Source organism: Protomyctophum bolini, assembly GCF_963924005.1.
Source record: "Protomyctophum bolini genome assembly, chromosome: 11".
NCBI classification, from domain to species: Eukaryota; Metazoa; Chordata; class Actinopteri; order Myctophiformes; family Myctophidae; genus Protomyctophum; species Protomyctophum bolini.
Window position 1 is genome coordinate 21,719,056 of NC_137872.1, and position 23,527 is coordinate 21,742,582.

The 23,527-nt window shown below is 43.7% G+C and overlaps 1 protein-coding gene across 6 annotated transcripts; it reads right to left on the bottom strand.

Moving 5' to 3' along the window:
* Positions 1-1,756: 1,756 nt before the first annotated feature.
* cog1 (component of oligomeric golgi complex 1) lies at positions 1,757-23,230 on the bottom strand. Of its 6 annotated transcripts, XM_080776078.1 has the most exons (17): positions 22,848-23,230; positions 20,795-21,039; positions 20,065-20,246; positions 19,328-19,498; positions 17,479-17,632; positions 16,654-16,864; positions 15,109-15,493; positions 14,180-14,491; positions 13,580-13,749; positions 12,157-12,303; positions 11,696-11,857; positions 9,244-9,368; positions 8,824-8,932; positions 7,659-7,771; positions 6,806-6,887; positions 6,214-6,237; positions 2,087-2,200 (listed from the first exon to the last, which is right to left on the bottom strand). In XM_080776078.1, the coding sequence occupies exons 1-16, from the start codon at positions 23,175-23,177 to the stop codon at positions 6,229-6,231; spliced, it is 2,907 nt and encodes a 968-aa protein (XP_080632204.1). In that variant the 5' UTR covers positions 23,178-23,230; the 3' UTR covers positions 2,087-2,200; positions 6,214-6,228. The 6 variants fall into 6 exon arrangements, with proteins under 6 accessions (XP_080632203.1, XP_080632202.1, XP_080632201.1 ...); XM_080776077.1 differs by lacking the exon at positions 6,214-6,237 and having other exon boundaries at positions 1,757-2,200; positions 20,795-21,033; XM_080776076.1 differs by lacking the exon at positions 6,214-6,237 and having other exon boundaries at positions 1,757-2,200; positions 20,795-21,036.
* Positions 23,231-23,527: the final 297 nt, after the last annotated feature.

Genomic DNA, 23,527 nt, shown 5'->3' on the forward strand with positions numbered 1-23,527 from the left:
CTGCATGGCCGCCAGTCATACAGTATGTACTCTGTAACAAACTGACAAATCCTGCCATTCTGCCAGAGCTCGTTCACCTGCCCTACAATTTACAATTTAGGCATTTAGCATACATTCTTAATCCAGAGCGATTTACAATAAAATGTCAACACAAGGTAATACATGAAATGCATTCAAATAGTAATCAAAGATAGGTAAACCAAGAACCTAGAAATAATAGCAGTCAGAGAATCCTTTACCAGAGAGTTGCATATTAAAAGGAACTGAATTACATCATCCTAAACATTATGAAGACTGAACAAAAATGGTACTACTCCATGTCTCCATCTGTAAGGTAGTAAAACAATTAAACTAGCAGACAGTTGCAAAGTAATTTAAGTACGGTAAGCGAAACAATGTACCATTCCATGTAAGTGTCTGTGTGTTATATCTTGACATCACCATATTAACTATACGTAGAAAGAAATACCAGCACTCACTTTTTATCTTCTTTGTTGGTGTGTAGGTGTGTACTGTACACCCACACCCCCAGCAACAACAACAAACGGACGTTTCGGCTCGTAGGCCTTCCTCAGTGTGAAACATCATCAAAAACACAGTTCACATGGAACTATATTTTGTCCACGTCCAGTATCACTACACCAGCAGCAGCAGCAGCAGCAGCACACAACCATAGTTCCACGTGAAAGAGAGGGGTCAAAATTGAACTGTATATGGTAGAAATAGGTCAACAATACATTATGCACCCTATTGTGTGAAAAACTGAATTACGGTGTTTTTCATTACTAATTTTAAAATTAGAAAGTTATAGAGAGCAAGTATAAAGTTTTAAGACATATCTTATTAGCCAGAGATCCTTTTAATATAACGAGAGATTGTGATACTGTAGTAGCAGCTAGGTGACCACTGAATGAATGAATGGGAAGGACGTATGGATAAACATAGCCAGAGAGAGAGAGAGACAGAGACAGACAGACAGACAGACAGAGTTTGTCATATTTAGAGGCTATTGTCCACTATATTCAACTTCTGGTGTTTGGATGAGCACTACAGAAGAAAAACAAACAAACTGTTGGACCCAGTGCATTAGGCTTAGGGCATGGGTTCTCAAAGTGGTGTTTGGGGGGTTCCAGGGGGTCCTCAGCAAAAGTAGTTCATGCAGCATCACAACCATTTTAACCACTTTACCCATTTATAAGTTGGCTATTCAATACCTCGTGTTGCAGCAATCCGGGCTGGAAGAGCACTCATCTGTGTGAAGGCTTTCAATCTGATTCAAATAAAACGATACATGAGTAAACACTGTACAACATGGTTTAACACGATGTATGTTTTATGTGAATGTTACTGGTTTAACATTTACAATGACATCTATAGCCTACTGATTGAACATATTCTTTCCATCAGGCAGAAACCTTGTATCTCCATATTTCCTACTTTTTGAGAGGCTATCGTAAATAAATGCCCTACTACAAGCTCAAAGCGTATTGCATCGTGGCCCCTTGTGAGCTGATAGATCGACTATTTTCACTTTGTTTTCTCTTTTCTTTTTCTTTAGTGTCTGTAGGATTTATAAATATTTAACCAATGAAAAGTATTGACAAGTTGACTTGACAAATATAACAAATTATACTAAATTCAACTACATGGGATCCATAGGAACACAGTCATGTGTTTCCCTTCATTTTCTGAAAAGTTACAGTTTTGAACGTACATGGTTTCTACCCGACAGCAACGAGTCTGATGTTCACTGGTGGTGGGAAAACAGGTGGAAATATAAAAAGACAAAAACAAAGGTAGTGTCTATAATCAATAAATTACGTAAAACAGCAACAACCTCAATTAAATTTCCAGAATTTATTGTCTTACATCAGTAATATTACAGCGTTGCTTGACTATGTTGATAAATAACAGGTGAATACATTTGAAATTACATAAAAAGCAGGCTGTCAAAATAGCAGGTTATTTTTTTTTACAAAGTTACTGTACAGTTTCAGCCACACATGTTAACAGTAGTGTTAATGTTACTGTACAGTTTCAGCCACACATGTTAACAGTAGTGCTATTTAGACATGCCTGATAGCCAACCCAACTTGAACAATGAGGGAGCTGCAGTTTCTTCCTCCTGATTGGCTAACTGCCTGAACAAGTTGCCAGGGCGGAAAGTGTTGTCATTGGCTGGTGTTGACGTGGGAGGAGCCTAGCAGAGAAATAGAAAAGAACATGAATAATTGGTCTTAAATTCAGAAGAGCCGCACCAAGCCTAATTTATACTCTATAGTAGTATTTCTATATAGTATGTTGTATGACGGTGTGGCTTGCCAAAAATAACAGATTGAAAATCTATGATCTTTGGACTGCATTTTCCTAACTGCAGAGTATAAATTAAGCGTAGAGCACAGAGATACTTTGGTAGAGGTTTGGGTTCTTATGGAGTTATGATGTAACTCAAAATATTTGTGACGATCCAAAACTGATAACACCAAATAGTCTCATCATTGTCTTACATAACAGTCAGTGAAACAGCTCTAAAATGTACAGTAACAAAGCAGATGCTGGCAATGTATACAACTACTTCAGTTTACAATGATTGATAACGTTACTACAGTACACGCCATAGCAAACACAGTGATTATTAAAGTCAAGTCGAGTAATGTTTTACATTGGCAGAATCCACTTTGTCTTTGCTCATTTGTGTGCTAAAAGTGTGACAGAGACAAAGAGGAGAGTATTTTGGATGATCAGTTTTTAATCAACGGAACATCTATTGAAATATCTCAACACTATTTGGAGTCACATCATGACAAGCTAAGGTACTAAGTACACAACCCAAACCTCTACCAAAGAGTAATTGTGTTTTTTTTTTTAGCCATGAATCCATGTGAAACTATTGCAAACAAAGCTGTCCGTTTGCCAGTAGGCCTACATATGACACTCTGTCTGCCAATCTGTCCAGCAGTGTCCACCATAAGCTGCTGAAAGCAGAAAAGCACTATAACTATCTTGGGCTGAAACACTACCTGTCTCTCCAGTGAACGGTGATGATCCATGTGGATCAACTATGCACACCTCTAGGCTACTATGGCCTATTAATCAGTGGTTCCTTGGGGGGGTTCTAAGGGGTCGCCAGATACATTATTGAAAGAACAAAAATGGTCAGACTCTACATGTGTGTAACTCCATTTGTACACTCAAGAGTTATGGGTGTCTGTGGTCTACTGCATAGGCCTACCTAAACTGGGGGTCCTTGAAAAAAAAATACAAAGTTAGAGAACCACAGTCCTATATTAAGACATACGGAAGGAAAGCTGAGAGGGACACAGCCAGGCAACAGGAAAACAGCGGGAGACAAACAGTAGGAAAGCTTGAGTTTTCAGCACCTTTTACTGGACAGCATTGCATACAGTGATAGTATATACTTGTAATGTGTGATAGTATATACTTGTAATAAGGTACACAACAGTGTACACCTTCTTAGGCTATCCTGAAGCCCAAAGTATGTGAAACCACAAAACCACCATGTGATTGGTGAAAAACCTATTCCGCCCTCCACGGCTTGCTAACTCAGATGGCGCGCCTGCCTGTAAGTAAAGGGGCAGCAGTGGCTCAGGAGGGAGCAGCCGGTTTGGAAACTGAAGGTTCCCAGTTCGATCCCAGGCTCCCCCAGAGTTAGTGCCTGCCAAGTGTCCTTGAGCAAGACACTGAACCCCTCCCGATAAAATGCACATTGTTAAGCGCTTTGGATAAAGGTGCTATATACAGGGGTGGACACTGCACATAACTGGTGTGAATGAGTGGTGAAAATAAATCTTACATGGCAGCTCAAACAAAATGAATCACTCTTGGGCGCCAGTACCAACATTTATTAGCTCTGGTGTCACGTACTACAAATGTCTATCTACATCCTGTAAGTAGACTTAGAAATAAAACTAGTGTTGACTAATCATTACAAGCACCAGCGTAGGGTCCATTGGGCCACCCAGTCAGTTTAGAGCTGGCCCAGTCTAACTTTGGGGCAAAAAAACAACAAAAGATAGCCTATAGGCCTACTTTGGCAGCCCTTGTGCATGCACATTTCTGTTTAGTAGCCTATAGCAAACCACAGCATGCAAGCATGCTTTGTTGTTTGTTTTAAATCCCGCTCACACTTCACACCTATCGGCCGGGGATGCGCTAGCCTCCCCCACACCCTCTCCCCCGATGCTAATTTGCCCAGTCAATCCTTTGATCCATGCTACGCGCCTGATTACAAGTGGCTCTTATTTTGAAGAGGAAGAGGAAGTCCGTTTCGGTTGTAACCAAGCTGCCATGAAAAGTTGATTCCCCGAGTAAACAACAAACATATATTTACCATATGAAAACCATGCATATGTGACTTAAACAATGTACAGACTTTAGAAGTATGTTAAACATGGAACCTCTGCGGAATTAGGCGAGTAGTTCATTTTATCTGTCTCATGTAATGTACACGCAGTGCACACCAGGCAACATCTCCAGGTGCTCCCCTGAGAACTAGCCCAAAAAGGTTATGTGCAGCCCTGTCTATATACCGGTACTGTAAATGCACTGTTTTACGTACAGTATACACAAATAGACACATACACAAACCGGTCACAATAGCTTTACATGGCTTTATGGCTCAACACATGATATTAACGTGAGGTTGGGATTGTGCTCTATCATTAGCAGGCCATGAGGCCTGATTTATATGCTGTCACATGCTGCAAATAGTAGATCTACAAGCGCCCAATACATCACATCACGACAGGTTGTGAGCTTTTAGATCCGCTATTTTTTGCAAATGACGTCGTCGTATGATGAATTACAAATGATGCAGGGTCAGTAAAACTACATGGGCTGCCGTCCAGTGCAGATCTCGCAACAAAGCTGATGCAAGGCTGGTGCTCCACAATCATTAAACAAGGTCATTCATCAAGGCTGGTGCTCCACAGTCATTAAACAAGGTAATTCATCAAGCATAAAAGCAATCCTTTCTTCTCTCCTCCTGCAAGACTAACAGTCATTGGTTCACATATTAAAGCTGCATTATGAGATATACTGTACTGATAAACATGGGCAATTGTTAGCTCACAACAAGCTAATGAAAGGTGGTGGGAAGTGATAGTCTTGTTAAAATAAGTGTTAAATAGCTCTATATTGTGATAGTAATAATTGCTGTATAGACTATCCAACTAAGTAATCTCTCTGTCTCTTTTGAAAACAGAACATTTTAATTCAGGACGGGATACCAATGTTATCCAGTCAGGAGATAGAACCCCTACAGGACAAAAAATAATTGAAATTGTAAGTGATGAAACCAAAGGTGAGCAGACAATTGAAGTTGACAAATTGGTACTCTCCTGATTGGATGAAATTGGGACTTCTGCTACTGAACAATAAATAATGCAACAATTACTCTCAGAATATAGAGCTTTAACCTTACAACAACCTATTTGTGGAAAAAAAGAAGAATTGCAGCACCTTTTAAACAACATGGAGGCTTGTAGTGTCCATATTGTTATGTCTGAATAAAGCCTTCATATTATTCTCAGGTCTTGCACAATGCAGCAGTAATATGGTACAATCACACTGCAAACGTGCAGGTAGGCTACTACACTCTCACCAATGAATACCATCTATGCAGAAGAATAAGACTGCACTCAAGTAGAATGTTGAATTTGGCTCAAGACAAGACAGAACACTAGCGTGGTAAGTCTATACCGAGCACAGCTATTCTGGATATTTAACCATCAGGCTGGATGGTTAAATATCATATATGGATGTACAGTAAAATACACAATTATCAGCACCCTTGGCCTTGATAAAGTTTGATATCTATCTATCTATCTATCTATCTATCTATCTATGCATACAGAAAACCTATTTTCTTGAAAAATAATTTGTAATTACAATGTTCATGAGGTTGATTTCAGATTTATGAATTAAGGAAGAAAAGTGTGCTGGTGGTGATCATCATTATCATTATTATTATTAGCGTATTTATCAAGGGTGGTTTTAATTGTGGAGGTAACTGACATGTATAAAAAAAGGGTATAAAACAAGCTACGTAAGTACGTATTGAGTGCAACCCTGTTCTTTTGAATGCACTAATCACATTATACATGAGCATCTACAACTACAGTACACACACACACACACACACACACACACACACCACTGCAGTGACAGCAGCGGGCCAGCAGGGGGACTTGCCTGTGACTCCCACATTCAATAATGCTGGCAAAGGCAGAGGGTTTAACAAAACAATGTTTACCCAAAAGAATAACACACAACACAAATGAATCAATAAATAAATAAAAAGTCACTGTAGGGCTGAAACCTTGTATCTCCATGCTTCAGATGTGGACATATAAAAATAATAATGTCCTACTTCATCATACACGTGTGACGTGTCACACAAAATTTGTTAAAATAGCAGATCTACAGGCTCTGTGAAGTTGTAGATCTGCTATTTTAAAAATGTTATTAAAATAATAATAAAAAGGTACAGTTTTGGACATACAAGGTTTCCAACTGACAGCAACGACATACGTGTAATATTGTATAATTCTCTGTAGAAAGACGATGTTGCTTGCTGACAAGAAATTATTTTCAAGCTAACAACATGTTAGGCTTGTTATATTTGAGTCTTTTCAAGGCATCTCAAAAGTTTTGCTTGACAAATGGATGACACAGGAAATGATGACCCCGGAAATAGTCCATCTATGAGCTCACAACGTGAGCTTATAGATGGGTTATTTCCGTTTAGATCAGGCTTCATCTCGCTGTGGTGTGGTGGTCTTACCAGTGGACGTGTGGCGGTAGTAGTCCTGATGGCTGACTTGGCCTTGCGTGCGTTGGTCATGCTCAGAGGCAGCAAGCCGAACCTGGGAAGGACACAAAACATTAACAGCTGCACATCTGCATTATTGATAGTCACAAAATAAAATAGCGAAGCATTATGATCAGAAATATTAATTAGATAAAGAAATAGAGTCCGCAACACTGGTAAGGAATAACTCAGCTCTACTGGTTTATTAATTCAACGTTTCCATCACTGGGATCTTCTTCAGGAAATAAATATTAATTAAACAGTAAAAGCTGATTATGTACGCATACAGTAGGTTAACTGACATGGAAGACTCAAAACATGCTCAGCCTAGTTGGTAGGTAGTAGGGGGTCCGAGATCCTGAATCGGTTTCGATATGCACGGGGTAAATGCGTCCAAAACACTGGAAATAGTTAGAAACGGGCTTGCAAAATCATATTTGCCCGATAGTACCCGGGGTACACTGAGGCTCTTCTTCGCACCCTCACAATATGCACCCTACCAAATGTGCAAAGAAGCACACTTAACTGTGTGTCAACTTTGCCAGGAAGCCATTTAAGTCTATAAGATCTATAAGCTCTTATAGTTATAAGCTATTATAGTTAAACTGTTCCTCCTTTTGGCTGGGGACCCCCTTGAATATCCTCAAGGACCCCACATTGAGATCCACTGGTTGACAATTAAAACTTCCACATTCAAAATCCATACTTTTATGATTTGAATAATGCTACACCGGATGCATAAGTCCCCAGAGTGCACTCCATGTCACATTCTAAACACAGACTTCTCAGTGAACTACAAAAGGTCATATACAGAACTACAAATCACCTGATCTGGCTGCTGGCCAGGGGCAGGATGTTGTAGGGCTCCTGGGAGGTGACACTGCTGCTGCTCCGTGACACAAACTGCTTCTCTGTGCCCGTCAACAGGCCCAGCAACACCTGGCAACACACACATCACCACGACAACAGTGCACTTAATAAACCAAGCAAAACAAAGATTGACAACAACTGGTTGAAGGTACAGGCAGCGGTGTAATTCTACCAGAGACAAACTGGTAGACGCCTCATTGGCCAGTGAGGCACATCAACATCCACCCCATGTCAGAACTACACTGCACGACATATGCCAGAGTTGTATAGAATTACATTACATTCTATACAACTTTGATTGATTTATTTAACCACATATGTCCTACATCATAACATAACTACATGTCTGACATTCCTGACAAACTGAAAATAGGTTGAGAATTCAGTGAGTTATGATGATATTAATTGTGGAGAGACCTCCTACTTCAATAGACATACTGTGTAGTGGGGCATACATGCATGTGCTATTCTATTGGAGAGAGAGAGAGAGAGAGAGATAGAGAGAGAGAGAGAGAATAACCTCCCAATGGAATACAGAAGATCTCAATGAGGAAGAACTAAAGACCAAAGATTGTTAATTTAGGTCAATAGTCCATCCCAATTGGAGCCACTAGAGCCGACATGGTACACAAATCCTACAAATGGTCGGCCAGAAAATCTCAAGCGCCCTATTGTTACTGGTGCTAGATCCCGCTGCATGTGTTGGTGGGACAGAGAAAGGTCAATAATATAGTACATTTTCTCCTGATTTGTTTCTCAGAAAAAAGCCATTTTGGTAAGAGAATCATGGGAATACTGTGTGGCTTGTGGTGATCGGGTCCAATATTTAGTTCAGTGACCAAGGAGCTAAAGAATTGTTCAGAAGCTGTGTTCACGTTCACTCTCCCACTGGAAATATTAGGTTGCAACCTGCTTCCCATCTCCTAAAAAGGTGTCTGTCTACTTCACGCAGATACTGTACGGAAACTAAACCGGAGATGACATGTCTTGCTATTTCTGTCTTGGCTACAGCCCATAGCACCCCATTTTGGGATGAGATCAAAGTGTGCCGCAACTCTCTCTCGATGGGTCTGGTATTGGTGGATGGTACAGAGGTGTGATTCTATATTGGCTGACGGTACCGAGGTTCTCTGTGATAGGCGGTTGAGGTTGGCATTTAGATGCGGAGTGAAGACATCCAGATCAAAGGGGTCGATGTAACTCTCCAACCAATCGCACACCTCCTGGACCCTGCAATACGCACACACACGCACAGACAGAAAATCATACATAGTATGTCAACTGCTGCCCTATATAAACATTAAAAGTTCATAGACTTGGCTGCCATATGACGTAATTTTCAAAAGCCAAAATGTTTGCTTAAAAAGAAGGGGAAGAGAGAGCCAAAGTATAAAATAATGGTTTATATTTCGGCACCTGGGATCCATATATGAGCAGGGCGTTAATCAACACGTTGATGCGTCAACATCATTAACAATGACGTCATTAACAACAATGTCATTAACAATGAGTCGACAGACAGTATACACGTATATTGGTACCTGGGGTCTTGTTGGGAGCGGGAGCTCTTGCCCTCCTCGGGTCTTGTTCCCAGCGTGGCACTGAGGTAGCGCAGGTCAAACAACAGCTGCAAGGCTCTGTTCTGGGTCATAGGGAACTGTCCCTCCTGTTAGTGACAACGGAATGGAACCACAATGGAAAAGTGTGAGGCAGGAGACCACCATCTTATTGCAGTTTACTGGCAACTTCCAGGAGGTACAAAAACACATCTGGGGGGTTGTTCCATAGCTCAGGGGCTGCTACCGCAAAAGCATCTTGTTCTGAGGGTTCGGGTAGGTGGTAAAAACTTGTTAAGAGAGCTGATCTGTTAGTATTGCTTTGTTTTAAAAATATATATATTTCCTGACATTTTTAATTTCCTGAAAAATAAAAAATAAAGGAGTTTAGGTGGTTTCTGCCCGACAGCAGAGATTATACTGTACCTCCGCTCCTTCACAAAAGCAGTCTGGCTTCCGGAAAAAAGAAGTATGAAACGAAATGTGTCTTTCCATGTTTTTTTTGTCTTTTTCTCCAGGTACCTCAGCCAAACCGACATCGGTTGTTCTACTGTAGTATACATCAGCCTTTATAGAGTACAGTTGTTCCAATACCAGTATCAGAAAAGCTGCAGATACTGCCTAAAATGTTGATATCGGCGAGTATGCCAGTCTATGTCGATCCGCTACCGCGTAATCTATCACATATTTCATTTACAGCCATATTTTGAATGCTTCAGTTGATGTTGCATGACTGTTACTCATACCATAGTACAGTATTTACATTATTAACTAGTAACTACTAAGTTGTAGCTGCACTTGAACAATTATTAATGGAATTTTGATTTATTCCTAGATCAGTGGTTCTTAAACCTCCCCTAAAACTGAGTGTACCATGTGTACTACACTCTACTCAAGGGTCCTCACTTTCAGAGTTACAGACCTGCAAGGGTAAATTTGGAACAAGACACTTTGAGAACCACTGTCCTAGATTTGTTATGGGATCGGTACTTCGTATCGACCGATACGTAAGTTATGGGTATCGGAATCGGGAAGGAAACAACGGTATCAGTACATGTCTACGTTAGACCATTTGGTTACATTTGTGCACTCAAGAGTTACCAGGCCCGTAAGGGTCCATTTGGTTCCTAAACCCCTAGAACCACACACAGCAGTGTGTGTCAGGTACCTTGTGGTGGTCTGGCTGTGTGAGTGCATGGTAGTGCTGGAGAGAACCACACACAGCAGTGTGTGTCAGGTACCTTGTGGTGGTCTGGCTGTGTGAGTGCATGGTAGTGTGTCAGGTACCTTGTGGTGGTCTGGCTGTGTGAGTGCATGGTAGGGTCCATTTGGTTCCTAAACCCCTAGAACCACACACAGCAGTGTGTGTCAGGTACCTTGTGGTGGTCTGGCTGTGTGAGTGCATGGTAGTGTGTGTCAGGTACCTTGTGGTGGTCTGGCTGTGTGAGTGCATGGTAGTGTGTGTCAGGTACCTTGTGGTGGTCTGGCTGTGTGAGTGCATGGTAGTGTGTGTCAGGTACCTTGTGGTGGTCTGGCTGTGTGAGTGCATGGTAGTGTGTGTCAGGTACCTTGTGGTGGTCTGGCTGTGTGAGTGCATGGTAGTGTGTGTCAGGTACCTTGTGGTGGTCTGGCTGTGTGAGTGCATGGTAGTGTGTGTCAGGTACCTTGTGGTGGTCTGGCTGTGTGAGTGCATGGTAGTGTGTGTCAGGTACCTTGTGGTGGTCTGGCTGTGTGAGTGCATGGTAGTGTGTGTCAGGTACCTTGTGGTGGTCTGGCTGTGTGAGTGCATGGTAGTGTGTGTCAGGTACCTTGTGGTGGTCTGGCTGTGTGAGTGCATGGTAGTGTGTGTCAGGTACCTTGTGGTGGTCTGGCTGTGTGAGTGCATGGTAGTGTGTGTCAGGTACCTTGTGGTGGTCTGGCTGTGTGAGTGCATGGTAGTGTGTGTCAGGTACCTTGTGGTGGTCTGGCTGTGTGAGTGCATGGTAGTGTGTGTCAGGTACCTTGTGGTGGTCTGGCTGTGTGAGTGCATGGTAGTGTGTGTCAGGTACCTTGTGGTGGTCTGGCTGTGTGAGTGCATGGTAGTGTGTGTCAGGTACCTTGTGGTGGTCTGGCTGTGTGAGTGCATGGTAGAACCACACACAGCAGTGTGTGTCAGGTACCTTGTGGTGGTCTGGCTGTGTGAGTGCATGGTAGTGTGTGTCAGGTACCTTGTGGTGGTCTGGCTGTGTGAGTGCATGGTAGTGTGTGTCAGGTACCTTGTGGTGGTCTGGCTGTGTGAGCGCATGGTAGTGTGTGTCAGGTACCTTGTGGTGGTCTGGCTGTGTGAGTGCATGGTAGTGTGTGTCAGGTACCTTGTGGTGGTCTGGCTGTGGGAGTGTGTGTCAGGTACCTTGTGGTGGTCTGGCTGTGTGAGTGCATGGTAGTGTGTGTCAGGTACCTTGTGGTGGTCTGGCTGTGTGAGTGCATGGTAGTGCTGGAGAGCCCGGTCCAGGCAGGAGCGTAGCAGCTGGTTAAGGGTGGGCCTGGGCAGAGCGTGACCCCCAACCCGGTTCACCTCCACACACAGCTGGAACAGCAAGGACTGCACAAACCACGACGGCTGCACGCACACGCACACACACACACACACACACACACACACACACACACACACACACACAGTGTGTCAAGTACATTTGGGTGAGGTAGAGTCTGAAGAGATGGATGCTACTGTAGGTCATGAATCTACAAGCTCATATAGCGCGGCACGAAGTGACATGCTACGAGTTTGCAGATCTGCTATTTTTGAATAGCCAAAGTATAAAATGACACAGGTGCTTCATAAAAAAGGGGGAAAAAATATTTATTACAACATGCTTGTCAGGATAACCTGCTGTCATGTAGTTGAATGGAACTGACCTGAGCGGGAAGTCTAATCTTGGACGTGACGCTGCTCCCCGACTCTGCCTCCTCCTGGATCTCCATCTCCTCCCAGTTTGTGGCGGTGGTCAGGATGGAGCCTGTAGTCTGGGTGTGAAGTACTGGAGACAACGGATCTACAAGTACCTGCACCAACAACAACATACACAACATGATGGAGCTGGAGACCAGTGTTGAATGAATACGTCGACTAAAACTATGATGAAAAATGAAAGGGCCTTTCTGTGTGGAGTTTGCATGTTCTCCCCGTGTCCCCTAGGGCAGTGGTTCCCAAAGTGGGGTCCGGGGACCCCCAGGGGTACCTGAGGGAGTTCCAGGGGGGACCCATCTATTTTGTTCATGTTCATAAAGTGCTAAAGTGTTTAAAGCAGTGGTTCCCAAACTTACATTTAGACGTCTACATTTAGACGTCTGTATACATTTAGACCAGTGGTTCCCAAAGTGATGTCCGGGGACCCCCAGGGGTACCTGAGGGAGTTCCAGGGGGGACCCATCTATTTTGTTCATGTTCATAAAGTGCTAAAGTGTTTAAAGCAGTGGTTCCCAAACTTACATTTAGACGTCTACATTTAGACGTCTACATTTAGACGTATACATTTAGACGTCTACATTTAGACAGTGTCCCCCTGAGTGCCTTCCCAGTGCCTCCCCAGTGTGCCTCCCCAGTGTCTCCCCAGTGCCTCCTCAGTGCCTGCCCAGTGTCCCCCAGTGTCCCCCCAGTGTCTCCAATAGCAATACAAGAGCAATAATACAAATTAATCTTAATGTATTAATCTTATTAATTAATGAATCAAATTAATTAATTAATTAATTAATCAAAATTGCGGCCTGTGCCCAGCACCATGCCAAAGCTTTTTCCTGCAGGAAACACTGCTTGTGGTTGTAAATATATTGTTATCCGTTTTGCGAGGATGAGAGGGTACCTGGAAAAATATCTACCCCAAAAGGGGTACCTGGTCCAAAAAAGTTTGGGAACCCCTGCCCTAGGGTAGGTAGTAGGTACCCTCACCAAAAACATGCAGTAATCCTGGTCACTAAACTACCTCCCCCTGGCGAGCTCAGGATCACATTAGATGATTGACACAGGGGTGAAAAATGGGTTACAAAATCGTGGGATAAAGAAATATATTAAAAAAAGAAAAATGTTTGTTGACTACCTTTTTTCACTGACGGAAAATAAATAAAAAATAAGCTACGATGTTAGGGTGGGACTAGTGGAACTACAAGACAAAGTCTATTTATGGTTTGGTTGCACTTGGGTGTTGCACTCTAATAGCAGATCTACGACTTACAAGCTCACTACGCGTCGTGCGGTGGCGGTTGATGGTCGTTGGTAAAAAAAAAAGAGAGATCTCGTCTTTGGAACAAACTCTTTGAACTCTTTCAGGTTTGAGACCCTGACCTTTGAGAGGGCGTCAGTCCAGATGCCATATGCTTCCATGCTACAGGCAACCAGCTCCTGGTTGAGCCCGGTCCACTTGGCCTGGGCGGGGGTCACCTCCGGAACCGCTCCCCTGGCTTTACCCAGCTTCCTGCTCTGACCCGGCGTGCCTTTACCTGTGGCCTCCGTCCCTGGACATTTAAGACCATTCATTTGTCATACAAATAACTGTGATTTATGATTTCATTGTGATTTGGCATTGAACGTTCGAACATATATAAAGAACATTTACATTTATGATGACATTTTATGACATTTATGGTGCATACTGTATATTCAATTGCCTGGATATAACGATGGCCCCCACCGGCAGAATTCTCTTCCTGGTTTTGGTGCTCGTGTTGTTCCGTGGCCACTTTTTATGTTTTATGTTATACAAAGTTCATAAAAAAACCCAATAATTATCCCAAATCTAATAGTGACCAATCAAGAAACATTTCCAAAACATTTCTCAACGGATTTGCATGAAGCACACTGGTGCCTCATTTGGTTTCAAAACGTAGATTTTTGCCGAAAAGCTACACTTGCATGTCTGAATGTAATAACTGAGCCGGGCCTTACCGCTGCCGCGTCTACCCAGGATGCAGCGCCTGAGGTTGGGACAGAGCTCTCCCACCGACTGGCACAGTCTGGCTAGGAACAGCACCGTGCTGAGGTGGGCCGGAGGACCCCCGGCCTGCCCCGCGGCCAGCTCAGAGCGCACCGAGGACAGGATGTGACGCATGCACGCCAGGCAGTTCTCCCGCAGGGTGTCCTCCACGGCCGGCGTGTCCGTAAAGCGGTCGAAGGGAGACGCGGCGACAACGCTGGAGGGACGCCTGTCGCTGGGGGACCCGTTGGAGACAGAGTGTAGGGCCGACGTGGTGCTGGAGGCTGGGGAGAGGAATACATATATATACATTATATACTGCCGGTCACTCGGGAAACGGTTACTTTTCAGGAAATGGGAAAAATAACATGTGTTATGTTTCAGTGGTTCAATATTATACCGCAGTCCAAACGCTGAATGAAATGAATGTCTGAATGTCATCATCATCTTGATAGTGTGTGTGTGTGTGTGTACACACTGGACCAATCAGTGTCACACTTCTTGTGCACGCTGCCAGCAGGCCACAGAAGTGCTTTTTGAAAAATATATATATATATATTTTTTTTTTAACGTTTTTTTGTGGCTTTCGATTTTGGAGACATATGCCATAGATATGTCATAGACCACCGACATCATATTGATGACACAGGCTGGTCCATGCAGTCCAAAATCAATATTGGAGCCACGCCACTCCCACAAATGAATACATTTAGTAGGCAATTAAGGTGGTTGCACACTGGACGCGTTTTTCGGAAAACCGATGGAGAAACACAGCTAAAAATCTGAAAAACGCGATCGGTGTGTGGGGACCTTTATACCTCCCCCATTTCACGAAGGTGATGCCAATTCCTGAATCGCTACCGAAATACTGAATAGTTTCGGCCCCACACTTTGCTCCCACCTTTGTCCTGGGAGGGAAGGTAGCACTGTAGGTCGTCCAGCCTGCTCCTCAGCTTGGCGTCCAGAGAGGAACAGAAGCTCTGCACGCAGGGTGTCAGGGCCTGGGTCTTCATGGCCAGACCTCCACACTGCTGCTGCTGCTGTTGGCCTCTTTGGCTCACACTCACCCAGGCAGCGTCGCTTAGCAGGTCCCCCACTCCCTCCGACCACAGGAAGGAAGCCACATCTGCCTCGTACTGGGCCCCTGTGCGGCTGCAAGAGCCGTTGCCACCCGTGGAGGGCGGTGCTCGTGACTGGGCTGAGTGGCTCTCCAGGTCTCTCAGAGCAGAGCTGAGGAGCTGGGTGCAGCTGGCTGAAATTCCCTGGGTTTCTTCACGGGTGATGGCCTGGAAGCGGACATTCAAGGAAGATATAGTTTGGTAAAATATGTAGCGAGTAATGTACTGAATTTGTTAGTGCTGAGCCCGTGTCCGTGTCCGAGCACGGAAAGCTGCAACACCATAACTCTGTTATTTCGCGACCGTTTCGGACGCGGGAAGTTGGGCGAGTTCCCGGGGGTCTGTATCTTCTGGGACCCCCACACGGTAACTCTGTCACTTCTCAAAGATTTCTTCCAAAAATAATCAAAGTACAGTACAGAGCACAGTACACTACTTCTTTTCACAATTTCTTCCGAGTTACTTCTGACATTCACTCCTACCCCACAAGGCAAAGAGATCATTTTGAATTACCCTTTTGTCGCACGTCCAAACATCAATCTTTCATCAAATTTAGAGGCCCTCATCTATGGAACTCCCTGGCCTAGATGCTTCACTTAAATCCTCATTATCCTTGCAAATATTTTCCTCTCTGTAGATTACATGTTTTACCTTGATGCGTTATATTTTCTTTTGTGTGTTTGTTGTATTGTTTATTTCTGTTTTTTGTGCAGTCTGTGTTTTTATTTCTTTACTGCACAGCTGCCCCCCTTTGCCAACTTGTAGACTTATGTACTGTTCTTTATGAACTTTTAATCTTTTAAACCAATGACCTCTTCCTACAGGAAAGGATTCCATATAAGCCTTCTGGCTTCTTCCTTTCCTTGCATTGTATTTTTGTTTCTTTGATATGTTATTGTATATTTTTTGTACTACATGCTAAATAAACCTAAACCTAAACAATACAGTACAGAGCACAGTATAGTACTGTAACTATAACACTAAAATCTGATCTGTACATGCCCACAACACATTGCAGCATGACATGTTGAGAGCTTGTAGATCTGCTACCCTTCAAAGCCATGTGCTTGAGCTCTACGATCCATTAATCACCGACTCATTTTCGTTTTAGAAAAGTCAAACGTTATTATAAACGTATAAGGTGCATTAAATGCATTAATATACATTTAAAAAAAGAAACTGTTGCAGACCAATTGAATGCAATGCAAGACAGAAATGAATGCAATGATAGAAAGAGTTCCCCCAAAACAATTGTTTTATTAAAATGTAGCTTTTTACAGTTTCTTTTGATTAAGTTCCATTAGTTTGAGCCCTAAATCCAGCGTTACCTGCAGACGCTGGAGGAACAGCTGTTGCAGGAAGTCCTCCCACATGGCCAGGGGGCGCTCCAGCATCTGTTGACACATGGACCCCCAGTGCTGACTGATGGACTCGGAAGAGAGGAGGTCCCACACAGCATCCCTGATGGATGCCAGGCCCTTCAGGCTCTTCACATACACCAGTAGACTGCTGATGCCACTGCACAGATCCTCCTTACAGCTGGGGACAACAATGTGAAACATTTTCATGCCATGGATACCAACATTTGATATGTACTGTATTTGGCCATGGACCCCCCTTCTGACAATGTTTTGTACCAAATCTGCTATTTTTGAGAAGTTGTGGTTTTCAAAAATAGCAGAGATTTAGATTTAGAATCTAAACCAATGTTCTCTAAATCCTAAGAGTTTTCTGAAAACCATATGTTGCTAAAATGGACAGATGCTTTCCCGGGTTTTACTAGGAGAGGTCTACACCTGCCTTCCATGATAAAGAACTATGCACAATTAAGTTTAATCTGAGCAACTACCAAAAAAACTACCTATTTTCCCCAGACACTGGGGAGGCAAATACAACCCATGCTACATTGATCAGTGCATACCAGCTAAGGCTACACAGGTGTTTCTAATCTTCATTTAATGGATACATTGCAGTCTAGTATATTGATATGTTTGGAATAAGTCCATCTAGACAAACAGGTTTAATAATTCCCTCCACATGGAAGCTGCTCAACAGTTTCATAAAGGATAAAAATGCAACCAACCAACCAACCAACAAACAAACCAACAAAAACGATCAAACCAGGAGTCTGCCTCTAATGGTCTGTGTCTTACGTATCTATCCACTGTTGGAGTGTGTCTCGGAGCTGCTCTCTCTGGATTGGTTGGGCCAGGGTTCGCAGGGCGGGCTGAAACTCGGCGATGGAGGTAGGCAGGTATCTGAACCAGTTCCCTGTGCTCATGTCCTGGAAAACACTCCTGCCTTTCCCTGCATGGGGACACGTTATGATGACACAAAATACAACTTTTGTAGGTGTGAAGATTTCCCCCATCCACTGCTTTTTAGACCAACTTGAGCTGCTATTATACTGAGAATTTAGAAAATAAAATACGATTCAAATGATGTTGACACATTTTCTCTATGGGGGTCCCTGGCACAAAATCTTTTCAAATATATTAAAAATATTTATATAGCAGCATCAAAAACATTACATTTTTGAATACTGTACATACTGTACAGAACCCAAATATGGGTTCCCGGCCTGAGGGGGTAAGCTACCAATATGGGTTCCCGCCCAGAATGGGTTAACATGTTTGAGAACCACTGTTTTAGACCAGCATGTCTCAGCAGGTTGACTCAATGTTAGTAAGTACAGTAGTCAAGTAGTGTACTGTGTTTATGTTTACCACTGGTTGTAGTCTCCTGCTGTTAGATTGACACATTCACATCCTGTGGTCTGGTGGGACACTTACTGGTTGACATGTGGTACTGCATGAAGGTCAAAATTATATTTCTCCTCTTAGCAAGCAGGCAGGCTCAATTAGATCACTTCCGTGGTTAAGATTTCAGCAGGAAACAAATCCGGGATAAAACAGGAACGTTACAGAGGGTAGCTTTAAATCTAAACTTGAAGATTAGTTCCTACTCCTATAGTATGCAAGTATAATTTAAGCTATACTTAAACTGAGAGTTGAATACATTAAATGAGTAGAACCTGTCAGGTACCATGTTGTCAGATATCAACGTATGTTTCTTTGTCAATGAAACAATGAAATGTAGCACTTGACCTAGCCTGGACGACCATGCAGTATTATGCAATGGTTTAATTTAGATGTTATTTAGACAGATCCTATAGTTGCAATGTACCGATGAGTTTTGAGTGGTGCAACCACTCCCTTACGGAGCTATGTGTGTGGGTGGCTGGCTGGCTGGGTGGGTGCGTCTGAGCACGAAAACAGCATGGTTGTTTTTCACCACCTGTGCGCAACCTAACACACAAACACACACGCACATATTAACTGAATAACTGTAGTCTGTATGTACTGGTGATTTTGGGTGTGCCAGTACAGTACAGTTACAGTACAGTAGAGGGACCCCCACATGGTAACTCTGTCATTTCTCAACCGTTTCAGACGTGGGGCAGCTCGCCAGAATCGGGCCGGCACCCTGGGTGCGTTCCTGTGGGTCTGGAGCCCCACACACACACACACACACGGAGTTTCACCACTCACTTCACACTGGTGTGATTTTTATTATATATATATATATATATATATATATATATATATATATATATATATATAGCATTTGATGCTAGGTTCTTGGTTTACCTATGATCTTAGATTACTGAGCCACTACACTGTCTCTATGCATGTATGTGTTTACCTTGCTTATTGTAAATTAAGAGCTTGTGACTAAATAATAATGACTACATTGGATCACAGGTTCCTTTTTATGAGCATCTCTGCTGTCAGTCCAAAATGTAATTTTTCAGGAAGAAAACATTGTTTTTGGCCGAAATGCTTTTTCTTTTTACTACTTTTCATAAGTTTAATATTTTTTAACACACACAGACGAAAAGGGTGTTCAATAGCACTGATTTATGAAGAAAAAAATAATGAAAATAAGTAAGACAATACGCGAGAATCTAGCATATTGTCTCTCTCTCGCTAGATGTTGTACCTGTAGGTGTGGTAACGTTCTCCAGTGTGGAGAAGAGCATGCCACAGCCCAGCACTCCTTCCCCAGGCCGGGGGCTGCCCTCTGGGGGGAGGTAGAAGACAGCGTAGGCCTGGAACAGCGTGGTCACCAACAGCTCCACCAAGCTACACACCTGGGCCTTGATTCCAGCCACTGAGACAAGACGACGGAAAGAGTTTTGGATAATTCATCAGAATTACGCCTCCCCACCACTATGTTCGACTTCAGACTGGCACAAAAACATATTTTGGGGCAATTCGGTTTGGAATAAAAAAAACAAGAAAAACTAAAACAACAGATTTGTTGTTAATCAGAACCACAAGGCAAATGTAGTACATTACAGGTGGTGCATTTTGAAACTAAAATAACACTCCTTGTTTAATGTAATAAAAAAAACATATAATAGGGGCAGTAGTAGGACAGATGTGTTTGCTCCCACAATGTTCAAATGCTTCCCCATAACACTGAGCTCAGCTCTGAAAATGAGTAGAAAATAAAGTGAATGTCATTTCCCCGTGCAGTTGTGTAAATATCTGTAGATGCTTAGCAGATATGGAAATGCCAAAACAATATTTAAAATGTTTCTAATACATTGTGAACACCGTTTTGTGATTGGTCATATAGGCTCTGTGCATAAGTGTAGTCCAAGTAATTGGTGGTCTAGGACTGTGCAAATTGGGATCGACATAAGGAGAGAGCTCAGTGAAATCTCTTCTTACCATGCTGTGGTTGGCTAAGTAGCTGATGAATGGAGGCCTTCCTGGCCAATAGGAAGTCGTGCAGGGCCTGTCTTGCGGAGCTGTCCTCCAGTAGCATGGTGGACACCAGTGCCTCAGCGATGGCCTGGTCCGATATGGCCCTTCCTCGCAGAACTAGCTTACTCTCCATGAGGATGGTGGACCTGTTCATACCAAACCCCACACACGGTTCACATGGTTTGTGTTCATAAGCTCTTCACCACATGTCTAGTGCTCTAGTCACTCATATTTTCAAAACAAATTAAATGTGGTTTTAAGCTTGAATGAAGCGCATATGAACTACGGCTCTGCACTGACCTGAGGCTGGCCTGTGGTGTTCGGCCCTGCACTAACCTAACAAGGGTCTGCAACTTTTAAGCCAGAGAGCCGAACCCATGTAAGGTTTAAGGAGCCTGAGCCCGGCCCGTGCCTGACCTACATGCATTAATACAAAAATGGCCAAAGCCGGGCCCTAATCAACGGGTCGGCCCGGGGTTTGTCGGGCATGCAGACCTCTAATATGAACCCTAGCATCCTTAATTCTGTCTACAAGCTCACAATGCGTCACAACAACGCAACCCCACACATTTTGACCTTGTACATCAGTATTTTCGGCTAACTGATTTGGTGTGGACGGAAAAAAGGGACCCCTGGCCAATTTATTTTAGTATGTAAATTTCATTCAAACTTGGGCAGTGAAGAGAGGCAGTACCTGAAGTGTCCAGCGGTGGCGACCTGTCTGATGAGTATGGGGAAGCGTGCGAGGACGGGGCTGTAGTGAGTCCCCGTGGAGCTGGTGTCCAGCTGCAGCTCTCTGTGGAGGTGACAGCACAGCAGGTACAGCTGAGTGGCCTGCAGGTACTGACACGACTCCATGGAGCTCCAGATCCGCTCTGGGATCTCCAGTAGCAGCTTGATCTGCGACGCCATGGTGTAGAACTTCTCCTGCCACTGCTCCTGAAACAATGGAACACAATGTCACAAACCAGACGCAGCCTAGTTAGTATTGTGTTTATATTTTGATTTGTTTTACCTTTATTAAAAATAAAAAAGAGGGAAAAGGTCCTTGCAAACTGGACACGTTTTTTCGGAAAACCGGCAGAAAAACGCTGCTAAAAAAATCTGAAAAACGCAGCAGTGTGCAGGGACCTTAAGTGTCATCTTTTTGGTTAAAACAAAGGTTAAAAGGTTAAAGCACTATATTCATTGTGTTTGTTCAGCCACAGGAGTCTCCTATGTTTCTCCAGCTCTTTGATTAGCAGAGAATACATTTTCAGGAAGGTGACAAAATGTGAGCCAATATTAAAGTACACATGTATCAACATCATTTAGTGTTCCAGTGTATATACTTACTGTCAAATGTAAAATATACATTATTGTGTATTTTGAGTTACATATTTAGAAGTGAGTTAATAACATGTTAGTCATGATCTGCAATCACCTTCCAGGTGTGACGTGTCAGGTCAGTCGTTCTACAAAAGTATAAATTAAGGTATAGAACTGAAAATCATATAATGTGCATTCACTGTATCATAATATATATACGATATCTCTGAAAAGGCATATCATGGAGACATTTATCACGATACGTTATTTATCACCATATCGCCCACCCCTATAGCAGTGATGGTGAACCTGCCCATAGGCACCCGCTTTGTGGCGAGATCAAAGCGTGTCACTAAGAGGCAATGGATAACCTCTAATCACTTGTGCATAGGTTTTTCATACACACATCTGTGTGTGTAACAGGGACAGTGACAGTTGGGTGGTGTTTGTGACAGTACAGTAGTAGTAGTATTGCGTTTGTGTGTCAGGGTGGAGCTGGCTATACAGCAGAGACAGACAGTGTCAGGGACGGGTGGTGTTTGAGGTGGTGACAGTAGCAGTTGTGTTTCAGGCTATAGTGCCTATTCCAGTACAGACAGTAGGGTGGTGTACTGGTGTTTGTGGTGGTGACAGTAGCAGTACTTACATTGTGTTTCAGGGTGGTGTTGGCTCTCCCAGCAATAGGGTCAGGGACAGTTAGGGACAGTCGGGTGGTGTTTGAGGTGGTGACAGTAGCAGTTGTGTTTCAGGCTATAGTGCCTATTCCAGTACAGACAGTAGGGTGGTGTACTGGTGTTTGTGGTGGTGACAGTAGCAGTACTTATATGCTAGGTATTGGTAACAGGGTGAGGGTAACAGGGTCAGTAAAGGTGGTGTTTGAGATGGTGACAGTGACAGTAGCAACACTTGCATTGGCTAGTACCTACCGGTACATTGTGTTTCAGGGTGGTATTGGTCCTACCAGCAGGGACAGGGCAGAGTGTAGAGTAGCGACATGCTTTGATCTCGCTGTAAAGCGGGTGCCTATGGGCTATAGTTCCGCATTCCATTGTTAAAATGGGAGTCAACGTTAGTGTCGCCACTCTCTTACTAGATTACTCTGGGACAGGGACAGTGTGGTGTTTGAGGTGGTGACAGTGACACAGTAGCAGTACTTACATTGTGTTTCAGGGTGGTGTTGTCTCTCCCAGCAGCAGTAAGGTGGACTGGTGTTTGAGGTGGTGACAGTGACAGTAGCGATACTTGCATTGTGTTTCAGGGTGGTGTTGTCTCTCCAAGCAGTAAGGTGGTGTTTGAGGTGTTGACAGTGACACAGTAGCAGTACTTACATTGTGTTTCAGGGTGGTGTTGGACGGTGCTGGTCCTCCCAGCAGGGACAGGGACAGGGACAGTAAAGGTAGTGTTTTAGGTGGTGACAGTGACACAGTAGCAGTACTTACATTGTGTTTCAGGGTGGTGCTGGTGCTGGTCTTCCCAGCAGGGACAGTCGGGTGGTGTTTGAGGTGGTGACAGTAGCGGCTCATGTCCCGCACGGAGCGGACCACGCTCTCGCTGCACTGCCGCATCTCGGTGATGGTGTCGGCGGCGTCGATCAGGTCCCGGTAGCGCTCGCCCACCATCTGCCGCAGCTCCTCCTTCTTGTGCTCTATCTCGCCGCGCACCCTGCGCTCCACGCCGCGGATCTCCTCCGTGCTGTAGCGTTCGAACAGCGCCGCCGGGTCCCGGATCTCCGCGACCCGCAGGGACTGAGCTGAAACCTCCGACATCATCCGCAACCTCCACACAGCCAAACTCCTCCAGAGATGCAACCACTGACACTGACACTTCCTGCTTCCACGTAAACAGGATGTGTATGTGTGACGTTGAGGGGAAACGGCACAAAGAACTATTGAAAACAGCGCCCTCTGTGGGTTCTCATAGCTCTTGAGACATTATTATTATTATTATTATTATTATTCAAACATGGTTTCAAAGTACCGGTAGGCTACTTTTAGACAAACACGACAAACAAAAAGAGGACAAAACAGTGCCCCAATGGGTTATCATTCATGTTACATAAAAGACAAAACCAACGTAAAACATGTATAATCCTATCCTACAGTTTCATTATGGCCCCGTA